This window comes from Peromyscus californicus, unplaced genomic scaffold, assembly GCF_007827085.1.
Source record: "Peromyscus californicus insignis strain IS unplaced genomic scaffold, ASM782708v3 Scaffold_15__1_contigs__length_86483966, whole genome shotgun sequence".
Lineage (NCBI taxonomy): Eukaryota > Metazoa > Chordata > Mammalia > Rodentia > Cricetidae > Peromyscus > Peromyscus californicus.
In genome coordinates, this window is record NW_026294447.1 from 60,095,588 (window position 1) to 60,108,373 (window position 12,786).

Genomic DNA, 12,786 nt, shown 5'->3' on the forward strand with positions numbered 1-12,786 from the left:
GCTCTCACCTCAAAGAGAGTAAGAGATGGCTTATTCTGGAGTCACACAGGAGTGACCATGGCCCAGGAGTTTGGCTCAGACACCATGTTCCAAAGTGGGTAACATTTTCCTGAAGTTCTCACAGTAATAGAACAAAGAAAATCTTTCATCAGTATACTTTGAAATACATTAGTGGAGAGATGGCTCAAACAGTTAAAAAGCACTTGCTGTTTTTGCAGAGGACCTGGGTTCAATTCCCAGCACTCATATCAAGTGGTTGGTTGACAGCCACCTGTGACTAAAGCTCCAGAAGATCTGACACCCTCTTCTGGCCTCCAAGAGCACCTGCACTCACACATATGATACACATACATACACTCAGGCCTACATAAATACATGTGAAGTAAATACACTGGTGGGAACACCAGGCAGGCAGGCTCCAGCAAAGCAGGCTCTCTGCAATAGGCCTCAGATGCAATGTGATGACATTCTTAGTCTTTGGCTGGTGGAAACTAGTGGTCTTTTAGTATATTCCAAAAAGGACTTTTCCAAATAGTAAAAGGGATGTTGATCAAATGAAGAGGTGGGCGATGAATGGCTATTTAGAAGGCCAGCAAGTATTGACCTCCAGTTCCAGGAAACCCTGATAGCCCCACTCCCAGCCTCTACAGGCACCAGACAGACACAAATGCAGACACACACGCAGGCAAAACACTCCCACACATAAACAAAATAACAATAATAATAATGGCAACAACAACAACAGGGGCTGAGAGATGGCTCAGTGGTTAAGAGCACTGGCTGCTCTTCCAGAGGACTGGAGTTTAGTTCCCAGTGCCCACATGGTAGTTCATATTTGCATATCCATGACTGCAGTTCTAGGGGATCTGACAACCTCTTCTGACCTCTGCAGGCACCAGGCAAGCATGTGGTGCATATATATGCATGCAGGCAAACATTCATACACATAAAATAAATCTAAAAAATAAAATAGTAATAATAAAGAACCAAAAGCAAAAAAAAAGTTCTGTATCAGTATGGGAGAGTTACCAAGTTTTCTCCATAACTTCTTTGGATGTTTAAAATAGTAACTTCTTTGATATAAAAACAAACCCATTTGGCTTCAATCTCTTATTGCAACATTTCTTGGTTACAAGGAGGCCAGCAATTATTCCATCATACAACAGCTTCTGACTCCTTGGTGTGATGCTCCCTGAGAAGCTGACTAAGACTTTAAGAGGCTCCTACGTGGGACGAAGCCACAGCATAGGAAGTATCACCCAGGACCTGGAGAGATGGCTTATCGGTTAAGAGCACTGACTACCTTTCCAGAGGAGACAGGTTCGATTCCCAGCACTCACACGGCAGCTAACAATTGTCTCTAGATCCAAGGGGGCCTGATGACCTCATCTGGCCTCCATGCATGCTCATGGTACACAGATATACATGCAGGCAAAACACTCATACACACAAAATAAAAATACTGTAAAAACAGATAAAAGAAAGAAGCTTCATAAGAAACTACAGCTTCCCACAAACAGCAAAATTTTCTCTGTTCCTATCTGCATATTATTTTTCTACTGTATTGATACATTAATTGATTCATGTGAATAAGTTTCTAGGAACTCTATGACATTTCACTGAGGTTTGATTTGTAAAAGCCCACCATACAATACTGTACAAAGTATAACACACTTTTACAATGCATGCTGTAGGTGTTAATCACTGACATCACTATAAACTTGGACAAGAGAACACCCTAGTGTATTAAACACACTAGCTCACACTCTTACCTGTCCAAGGACATCTGGCTATAGCTTACAGACTTTTAAATGAATACAAGCTCCCACTAACATTGAGATGCCTTACTGACTCCAACCTGTGTCAGAACGTGCCTGCTCACATACCTTTCAAAGTGTTGCTTCATCTGTTTACATGCATAGTAGTTCCCATCTCTCAGGCTTTGCATCTTCATAACTTCAGAAAACGTTCCCTCTCCTATCTTGCCAATTGCCTTGTAGTCTATAAGTAGAAATAAAGTTTAATTTATGCATGTATTTCGTATTGATTTCCCCTAACAAACTAACAAACTTTCTATCTCTGTGTAATTTCACAACAAGGCACTGGATCAGTTTTCCTAGCTTCCCCCAGTTCCAGAGCTCAGCTGTGCTGGCAGCAAGGCCAACTCCTGCTCTAGCGGTCTCTGCTCTCCCGCAGAGAAGGAATGGATCCCTGTCTCTGACAGAGGTGAGAGGCTTCAATGGCTCCAGCAGGAGCAGGAGGAACAGGACATGAGCTGTGACTCTGGGCAGACGTCACAGCGTCTGAGCAGTCTTCTGAAATTCACCGGCCCTGGTCCTGCAGAGCACCAGCCCCTCTGCCGCAGTTTCCTCACATTCTCACTGGCCTAATGTTCTGAGAGCTGCCAGCAGCTGCCCTGGCTTGGCTGCCTTTGCCACTGCTGCCTCCACTGCTGCCTCCACTGCCCCCGTGCCGGGCAATGGCTTGTAAGCCTCTGATCTGCTTTAATAGCTATCTAGAGTTCCCGACTAACAGCAAGTGTGGACCTTAGAGTGGAGTGTGCCTGTGAACAAGCCCTACAGCACAGGGCTCTAGTGGCTGCTGGACCCCAGCAAGTAGGCAGTGAAGGGCTGACTGTAGTGCTGCCTGTCCTCAACCAAGTGTCCACAGCCTCCTGGCATAGGGAAGGGGACAGGGAGTCAGGCTGGATATGACTAGATGCCTTCACAGGGTGTCTCAAGGCAAAGGCAGGCACAGGCATGAATCACTGCTTTCCAAATAGAAATGAAGGGATGGGAACATGCTGAGAGCCCAAGTCCCATTGGGCAGGAACAGTTTCTACAGACCAAACAGGAGACGAAGACTACAAGACTGCTGGAGAATATTGTTTTAAGGGGTGTTACTTTTGCTTATGTTGCATTTGTTTAACTCTGTGAAGCTGTGTTCCTGTGCCTGTCTAAAACACCCGATGGTCTAATAAACAACTGAACGGTCAATGGTGAGGCAGGAGAAAGGATAGGCAGGGAAGGCAGGCAGAGAGGAGAAATAGAAGGAGAAATCTGGGAGAAAGAGAGAAGGAAGGAGAGAACAAGGAGAGGAGGACATCAGGGGCCAGCTGCACAGCCGCACAGCCAGCCACCCAACTACACAGCCAGCCACCCAACTACACAGCCAGCCACCCAACTACACAGCCAGCCACCAGTAAGAAACAAAGAAAGGTATACAGGAATAGAAAAGGAAAAGCCCAGAGGCAAAAGATAGACAGGTTAATTTAAAATTAAGAAAAGCTGGCTAGAAACAAGTCAAACTAAGGCTGAGCATTTATAATTAAGAATAAGCCTCTGTGTGTGATTTATTTGGGAGCTGGGTGGCGGGCCCCTCAAAAGAGCAATAACAAACAACAACATTTTGGTGTTCCAACGTGGGGCCATAGAAAGCTGAACAACACAAGACCTTTGGGCAAAGGGCAGGCTAAGAGCCTTCTCAGTAGGGCTGGGAAATGGCTCAGTGGGAGAGTGCTTACCTAGTGTAGGGGGCCCTGAGTTCCGTCTTTGGTACCACAAGAGACAAAACCCCATGAGCAAACACGGTAGGAAGAAAGTTACCACCCCAGTGGCAGAGCTTCAAGGCAGCTCTGTGAATGGGAAGCAGCAGAAGAAGCTAGAAGGAAGTCAAGGTGGGGAGCTGGGTCTATCTAACAGAGAACACGGACGGGGTGCAGAGCAGAAGCAACTGTGGGAACCAGCCTCACCAAGTCTAAGCCAGCCTTGGCCTTCAGACCTAGGCTGCATCCACACAAAGCAGCCTGCCCAGCCCTTCAGGAGGCATCCTTATCACACTTGCATGCGTGCACAATTGCATCCTTGGTCAAATTTCTTTTTCTGTTTGTTTTCTAAGACAGGATCTCTTTATATAGTGCTGTGATTAAACCTGTGAACCATCAGGTCTGGCTTGAAATTATTTCTGTTGTTGCTGCTTTTTGCATTGTTTAATAATGTTAATTGCTGGGTGGTGGTGGTGCACTCCTTTAATCCTAGTACTTGGGAGGCAGAGGTAGACAGATCTCTGCGAGTTTGAGGCTAGCTAGCCTGGTCTACAGAGCGAGTTTCAGGACAGTCAAGGCTACACAGAGAAATCTTGTCTCAAAAAAAAAATTGTTATGTGTATGGGTATTTTGGCTGCATGTATGTCTGTGCACCACATACGTGTCTGGTGTCTACAGAGTCCAGAAGACACTGTTGGATCCCCTGGGACTGGATATTGATGGTTTTGAACAAATCAAATGTAAGAGAAAGGGTAGGACATCTGCAAAGATGTCCTACAAACACATGTGTTCAATCTAGGGCATGCCACAACTGATGGGGACACCAACGTGGCATTGAATAGCAGCACCCCAGAGACACCCTCCTCCCTCCCATGTGCTTCTTGGGGACAGGGAAATGGAACCTGCTTCTGCGTTTTGCTGACTCATTTCTGCCCCGTGTGAGCATTCCACACTAAGCACACAGTACCTGTAAGAGAGTCCACACTTCCAAAATTACTAGTTTCCACTCGCGGGAGACATCCTAACAGATGAACATTTCGAGACAAATACAGCTGTCATATGTCACAATGGCAAAACTAGACGAGAAACTTCTAAGATCATCTCCTATTATTAAGGAGGTTTTATGGAACAGCTATTAAGTTGAAATATTATATTTTGCTAACTGTACTTTCAACTAATAATTAGAAATATGGGAAAATGTGTAGCCATGATGTCAAGTAAAATAAAAGAATGGCAATAGGCCGGGCGGTGGTAGTGCATGCCTTTAATCCCAGCACTTGGGAGGCAGAGCCAGGTGGGGATCTCCGTGAGTTCGAGGCCAGCCTGGTCTACAGAGCGAGATCCAGGACAGGAAACAAAACTACACAGGGAAACCCTGTCTCAAAAAAACCAAAAAAAAAAAAAAAAAAGAAAAAAGAAAAAAAAAGAATGGCAATAAACACCCATACGTGTGCATAGAAAAAAAAACTGAATGCAAAACCTCCTGTTTTCCATTTGTACCTAGGGAGGAATAAAAGTGAGTCTGATCTTCTTCCTCCCCTTTGCTATACTGTTCAATGCTCACAATGACTGTATTTATCTCAAATGTTGTAAAGATGGGCATTCAAGACCTTCAAGAAAACAAGGAACCTGCTGGTAAGCACGGACAGAAAATAAATGAACTGTCTTAAAGGTGAGATCAATGTAGAGAGGTCGTCTGTGGGTAGGCTGTAGATGAGAGGTCAACTTTAGAGGAGGAGGAATCTGACACTATACATTCCAATGTGTTTCACCACAAGTAAATTGAGCAGGCTTGCTTTGAAAATGAAAAAAATAGGTCAACTGTGAACTTTAAAATGGTTAAGTACACAAACTCAGAGTGTGCCAGCACCCTAGCTGGCTCCAGACCATCCAACCAGCAACAAATTGAACCTGCTCCCCCACTGATGGCTGGGACTGATAAAGGGTCACTTGTTTCCCCCCGGCTCTGCTGGCAGACAGAAAGTCTGGGGTATAAAACAAGAATGACAGGTAGGAAGAGAAAAAGCAAAGGAAGCCCTCTGGGAAAACACCCAGGAAAAGTACCTTTTTTGACAAGGGAATCTGGCCTATTTCACAGGCCTTCAGAAAGCATGGCCTGTATGGAAGGCACAAGGCAGAGCTGGGCAGGAGGGTACAGAGCTCTGTTATTGGGAATGAAATAGCGTCCCGTCCCACGCTAATGGGAATAAGCAGCTATCTGGTGGAAAAAAACAGGCACCAAGGACAGGAAAAAGTAGACCATGGTCGATAGGGGAGTCCGTTTGAGCCAATTAAAATTCTATTCATTCTTGTTAAATTAAATCTGTATATGCGGAATCCAAACCTATTAACACTTGAAAAGTAGAGGTCAAACCCGTTTTTTGTGGAACCTGAGGTGTTGAGTGTAACGCTTTCATTCACGTGATGCTGGCAGTGATCCGCGGAGCAGGTCATGCCCACCAGTCCAAACAGCTACAGTCTGGTGAGAAGGCTGAAGAGGTTAACTGTGGAGTACAGCTAGAGTTTACAGGAGAGAGGAAGTCCACCCATCCAAATCTTTTTGGGAGATTAAGTAGTTTAAACCACCCTACTAAAACTAGATCAGGACTTTCAACAAAAAGGGCTGTACCTAATTAATTATTTCTGTAGTAAGCAATATTGCGACCTGGATTACCAAACATGGCAAAAACACAAAATTATTCAAAAACTAGTAACCACTTCAATTTAAACCACATTCACTAACTCAGGCAGTCTGCTACGAGAAATGCATGGCATTAGTAACCCTGCTGCCCCCAAGAGAATCTCTATTACAAATGTGTATACACACTCGGAAAACTGATGCACTTTAAGAATGTTAAATAGGACCAATTGGGTCAAGTAGGGAGGACCCTGGAACCAACTGAAAATGTACTGGTTGAATTTACAACAAAGCCATCATTGCTTCCGTTTGTTTTTATTTCAAAAGCTGGTACTGGTGGGCCTGTTTATAAAAACAAGGTATGTGCACACTAGGAGAAAATGGAAAGGGGTGGTTTGAGATACCTTGTAACCTCTCTGAAAGCACTGACATTTAAAAGGAGATGGACTAAGCCTCAGTGCAGTGACAGTGGCAGTTTGTAAATCTCCCTGGTGAGCAAGCAGGCCAGCAGCTCTTTTCAGAGTGCACTGAATAAACTGTTTTCTTCTTTAAAAAACAAATCTCTGATAGAATAGCAAATCATTATCACCCTTTAGTGTGTGCAATTTTGCTTTTTTTTTTAAGTATGTCTAAATAATCCATTAAAAAGTTCAGACAGGCTGGGTGGTGGTGGCACAAGCCTTTGATCTCAATGGATATCTGTGAGTTCAAGGCCAGCTTGGTCTACAGAGCGAATTCTAGGACAGTCATAGCTATACAGAGAAACCCTGTGTTGAAAAACATAAGCAAACAAACAAACAAATAAATATTCCAGACAGGGAAAAAAATTAAGATTCCAATTAGACTAGATAAAGACAAAATTTTTCAAAGTAAGGAACTGATACTTAGATTCTTTCCTCTCTCATGTCCCTGTCCTCCATCCACTGGGACAGCAAGGTGTCCACTCCTAATTTCCATGCATCAGACACAGTGCCATGACAAACAGAGCATCTCATGTGAACCTTGAACAGATCCTCTTGTGGCTGTTACTACCCCTGGAGACAGTTGTTACTATACCTGTTTAAAGATGAGAGCTGAGGGGGCCGGAGAGATGGCAGTTAAGAGCCCTTATTGTCCCTCCAGAGGACCCAGGTTTGATTCCTAGCAGATTGGAGTGATTTATTCTGAGATGGACACTACAGCCATGAAGAAAGCCAGTGTAAGAAAGGTCAGTAATGGGCCTGAGGCCGCCGTGTCCACTTAGCTCCATGCCTGGCTGCAGTGTGCACCCAGCTCCTGGATGCAGTATCTGCCTAGCTCTATGCCTGGCTGCAGCATCTACCTAGCTCCAGAGCCCATGCTCTTAACTTCACCCTGGAACACCTTGCTACTCACTATGCAAATGATGCATAAGGCAAAGGACAGGAAAACTGACTAAACGTGAGTGTCACCAAAAATTTGGCCACAGTTAAAAGTTTCTGGGGTGGGGGAAGGTTTCTGAACACACAATGACCACCAGTTTGATTCAAAATCAAACCAAGAATAAAGCTGAGCTTCTTCTTGCACCTAGCCATGCTGCATCATACCACTTCAGTGCAGCCTTGGGATTGAGCATACAACATGTGCGCCAGCTCAGAGAACGCCATCATAAATCACAGTGCCACTGAACCTCAAACACCCTGTATGTTCAACTGCTGTGTCCTTACTAAATTTACAAAGATTCCTGCTTGTACGGGAATACAATGGATTGGTTACAGAAAACAAAGACTTTTAATATTTTCCTACCATCATTTCTCAGCACATGAGTATTAGTATTATTTTTGGACTGTATTGTATTAGAACAGTGGTTATCAACCTGTGGGTTGTGACCCATTTGGGGGTCAAATACCAGATATCCTACATATCAGATATTTATATTACAATTCATAACAGTAGCAAAATTATAGTTATGAAGTAGCAATGAAATAATTTTATGGTTGGGGTCACAATATGAGGAGCTGTGTTAAAGGTCACAGCATTAGGAGGGTTGAGAACCACTGGATTAGAAAGTCAAACCGCTGGCCATGAGGTGGTGGTGGTGGTGGTGGTGGTGGTGGTGGTGGTGGTGGTGATGCACACCTTTAATCCCAGCACTCGGGAGGCAGAGCCAGGCGGATCTCTGTGAGTTCCAGGCCAGCCTGGTCTACAGAGCGAGATCCAGGACAGCCAGAGCTACACAGAGAAACCCTGTCTTGAAAAAGGAAAGAAAGTCAAACTGCTGTGGCTGACTTGAGTTTCACTTTAAAAAAATTGTTAAACAGGATCAGAGAGATGGCTCGGTGGTTAAGAGCATTGGCTGTTCTTGCAGAGGACTGGGATTTGGTTCCCAACACCTACATGGCACCTACATGATGGCTCGTAAATGACTGTAACTCCAGTTCTAAAGGATCCCTGTTTTGACCTTTCCAGGCACTGCATGCATAGACACACAAGCAGGCAAAACATCTATATATATATAGAATAAAAAAAATTTAAGATTAATGTTTGCATTTTATGATATATCTGTTTTTAACTTTTCTGAGTTTTTGTTTCTTCTTTTTTAAGTGTGTGTATATGGTGTGTGTGTGTGGGGAGAGAGAGAGAGAGAGAGAGAGAGAGAGAGAGAGAGAGGATACCATAGCTGAGGTGAGAGGAAAACCTCTGGTTGGTCCTCACTTTCTCCCTCATCTGTGACAAGGTCTCTTGTGTGTTTACTACTGCATATGCCTGACCCACAAGCTTTTTGAGAACATCCTACATCTGCCCCCAATGCCACGGTAAGCATGCTGGGATTACAGGCACACACTGCTGCATGAGATTTCGGTTTTTGAGGCAGTGACTTTCTAGTATGTAGCCCTGGCTGCCCTGGTCCTTAGGTAGATACTTGCTGAACTAGTAGTGGTGAGATGTCACGATGTCTACAACTAACTCAGTGGAAAGAAACAAATGTCAATAAACAAAGAACACCAGAGCAAAATCAGTACACAAAACAAGACAAAATAATGAAAGAGTTGGGAATACGCAGGGTACCCTCCTAATTCTTCTGCACATTTGAAAATTAAATACTTGGGGAGGAAAAGATGAATGGAGAATAACATGTGTCTATTAGTGGACACTACTAAGCAAACGTGTAAAGATGTTTGTAGGCTGTGCATTTTAACTGCAGCTTTTAATGAAAATGATAAACATGCTGGACGCGGTAGTACAGCCTGTAATGCCAGTGCTTGAAATATGGAGGCAGGAGGACCAGGAGTTCAAAGCCAGCCTCAGCTATATATCTAGTTCAAGGCCAGCCTGGGCTAAATGAGATTCTGCTCTCAAAGAAAACCCCCAAAATAGAAGTGCTAACCACATAAATACTACTGGGCAGAAGAAATGAAAATGCCTGATGAAGGATGAATGAGATCACTTATTTTTTTTAATGTTATCTGATTTACGGTACATAAAAATTACTGCACGGCAATCAAAATATAATGTAAACTTAATACTGTAACTACACATAATCTAATCTTAATAGCAAAAGGAACTGCAATTTTTCTGCACCTCTGGCTACAGACAGCTATAAAAGGCAGTCCTAACTGTATAGCTGTGAAAAGAAACTGCCGTCCCAAGGTAAGTTACTCGCAAACGCAACAATAAGTCCATTTTTTTCAGTCTTTCTATTTGCTAGAATGACTGCCTCAATTCCCTACTTCTGAGCGACCGTTTTAAATTCCACTGAAAGGTTGCTTCAAAAACTCTATGGCTTAACTCAAAAGGTAAGACACACACACAGCCTAGCTTTGCTCTCGAATGCGTTTGAAGCCGCTGTCCCTAAAGGGCAGGGGGCCACACCGTGGGCGCTCAGAGCCCACAGCCGAATGTTTGGGAATTTTAGGTGCGATCCCACATACGGACGAACGAACGAATGAATGAGTGAAGAATGGATGAATGAAATCACACTCAACTCCCCAAACTCCCCGAGGTGCCTGAGCCAGACTCACCCCGCGGCGGAGCCGCCACGCAGGCCCCGGGGACCCTCGGCCCTTCCCCGGCCCCACTCACTCTTCATCCTGAACGTGGACGACGGCGACAGCCCCTGGTCTGCCCCGGGCCGAAAGGAAACGAGGAGACCGTGGTACCGGCCTTCGGCTTTCCTGAGGCGGCTTCCGGCTCGTGGACCTTCCCGGTGGTCTCTGCCTGGAGAGCGTTAGGATCCGGCCGCCATATTGTATCCCTGTCGCCCTAGCAACCGTCAGTCTCTCTCCCCCCCCCGCCCCCGGGGGGGGGGGCCGGAGGAGCGTGTTGCTGAGGCAGCCGCCCACGCATGCGCAAAAGAGAAGCCAAGCGCCTGCCCGTTCGCGCACGCGCGGTGCGGGCTGCCGCCTCTGGTCGCTAAGCAACGTCTCTCGCCGCTTTAAATTGAAGTACAATTTTTTTTACCTTAGTGAGTAGGCGACTTTGGTGGGGCTGGCTCTTCCCAGCTCTCCTGAGAATGTAGCGGTGTGGAACCTGATGCGCGAACAATGTCCTTGAGCCTTAAGTGACTGCAACAATGTCCTTGGCGCCTGTTCTGTAGCAACAGCTACAGTTGAGCAGCTACCAGCCGGGTCTATGGCGACTGTTATGTAACTTGTAAGTTTTACTTTTTCAGCAAACATTTGTTTTGCTGCAAGCACTGTTGCAGACACTGGGGATATAATGAAAAGCAGCGTGGTCAAGATCCCTAAGTTGGGTTTTTTGTTTTGTTTTGTTTTGTTTTGTTTTTCGCGGAGGTGTCTATTTTTGGATTTATTTTTGTTTTTCGAGACAGGGTTTCTCTGTAGCTCTGGCTGTCCTGGAACTCATTCTGTACACCAGGCTGGCCTCGAACTCAGAGATCCTCCTGCCTCTGCCTTCCGAGTGCTGGCATTAAAGGCGTGCGCCACCACACCCAGCCCCCTAAATTCTTGTTACTGTAAAGTGAGGTTGAAATATCCTCACCCAAGGGGCTGCAGTGCGGACTAAGGCAGATGTCTCCGGTGCTCTACACAGTTTCTGGCTGGCTTTGCCTGAGGCCTAACAGGGTCTGTCATACAGCAAGTGCTCAATAAATGTTTGTCCAAACCAGGGAGCTCCGGCACCTGTTACCTCTCTGACATTCCTATCTGTCTAGGGGCAAGCCTGATTTTAAGCGAGTACTGAGGATGCAGGACAAATTTTACCCTTTGAGCTAATTAAACAGGTAAATCAGAGACGCGCTTTGCTGACTTGGGCTGCAGAAGCTATAAATCCCGTTGTTGGAGTCCCAGAGTGTCAAAGGGCTTTGTCAAGGTCACCTGCTGGTGGCCCCCTGAGCTCAGATAGCAGTCCATGGCTTCCAACTGCTTGTGCTTTTTCTTTTTCTTTTCTTCTTTTTTTCTTTCTTTCTTTTCTTTTTTTTTCTTTCTTTTTCTTTTTTTGCTACATTCAGAAGAAATTGTGCAAAAAGGGTTCCAACCATGTGCATATTTTAGGGAGGGATGTGTTTCCAGTCGGTCCCTGGAACACTGATTTGTTTTAGCAAATTAGAAGCAACATCTGAAAAGGCCTTCTGTCCGTCTACTTTTCTTTTTTATTCTCTAGCAGTTTTGATACAGCACATGTTGTGCGATGAAACATTTAAACTCTGATTTCCCGTTTCCTATTCCATTTCTCTCCCTACCCCATTCCAGAATTAACAAGCACGAGTTGTTCAGCTTCTATGGGGAAGATGTTCTGTTCCCTTTGTGTCTGTGTGCTCCAGGGCCTTCAGTAAATGGAAAGATAAAGACAAAGGCATGGGCCAAGCTGTAACTCAGTGGTTAGACACAGGCTCAGCATGTGCAAGGTCCTGAGTCTCATCACTAGCCACTACAGAGAGAAAAAATTCAAGCTTAGAGAATCAGCTCAGATTGTCTGAGCGCTCCATATCAACATACAGACTGTGACAAAGCAGTACGGAAGGTGACAAGTTAAGGAGCAAAGCTGGTCGCATCCCAAAGATTGCGTTGCGGCATGACATTGAACATCTCACATAAAAGACAGAGAGCGTGGCCTTCTGATTGCTGAGGGACAGTGGTTTCTAGTCTACAATTCTCCAGTTATTGGTCTGGTGGGGACAAAAGCAAAATCACACAGGCCAGGAGGACTCAACACCTTCCAGGAGCCACCAATGGATGACGGATGTCCAGAGTCCAAAGTAAAAGTAAGTGAGGGAGGCAAAACCCTGGGGTGGACAGAAGGAGATCCAACATAGGCCAGGAGGAATGGGATTCAAAGCATGCGGGGGAGATGGGGAGATGAGCTGGGCAATGGGTGTGGAAAAGAGCCAACCCAGATTACAGCAGGATGCTCTGGAAGGGAGTCTCCAACTAGGAGCAACAAACAAACAAACAAACAAAACAATACAACTGCTCTCTGATCTCATGCCTTTGACTGTTTTAAAAAAGGAATTCAACAATCCAATCAGATCAGTGACTCTCATGTAGAAAACTAAGCAACGGAAAAGCAGGACAACACAAAAACTTCTACCAGGAAGAAATAAACGTCTGGAGGTGCGCTCACTTCGTAGTTTGTTTAGCCTGGCACAGCCCACCCCCCAGCACAGCACGGCATAAGAATACTCATG

The 12,786-nt window shown here is 45.2% G+C and overlaps 2 protein-coding genes across 30 annotated transcripts in view; one reads left to right on the forward strand and one right to left on the reverse strand.

The window, feature by feature from the left end:
- The window catches only part of Mok (MOK protein kinase), a 38,555-nt gene that overhangs the window by 23,553 nt on the left and 2,216 nt on the right, over nucleotides 1–12,786 (reverse strand). For 10 of the 28 annotated variants that reach the window (XR_008218423.1, XR_008218424.1, XM_052739016.1 and 7 more), the window contains one exon: nucleotides 1,887–2,001. Coding sequence is in view for 12 of the 28 variants with exons in the window: in XM_052739016.1 (XP_052594976.1) it covers nucleotides 1,887–2,001 (115 nt within the window). In the remaining 16 variants the exon portion in view is untranslated. Of the gene's footprint in view, nucleotides 1–8; nucleotides 107–1,886; nucleotides 2,002–10,162; nucleotides 10,398–12,786 lie in introns of those variants that run through there. The other 18 variants (XM_052739037.1, XM_052739032.1, XM_052739025.1 and 15 more) reach the window with 13 other exon arrangements.
- Nucleotides 10,567–12,786, forward strand: part of Znf839 (zinc finger protein 839) — a 32,058-nt gene continuing 29,838 nt past the window's right edge. Inside the window, exons 1-2 of one of the 2 annotated variants that reach the window (XM_052738997.1) lie at nucleotides 10,567–10,793; nucleotides 11,852–12,363. In XM_052738997.1, coding sequence (XP_052594957.1) covers nucleotides 12,331–12,363 — 33 coding nt within the window. In that variant the 5' untranslated portion in view covers nucleotides 10,567–10,793; nucleotides 11,852–12,330. Of the gene's footprint in view, nucleotides 10,794–11,712; nucleotides 12,364–12,786 lie in introns of those variants that run through there. The other variant, XM_052738998.1, reaches the window with a different exon arrangement.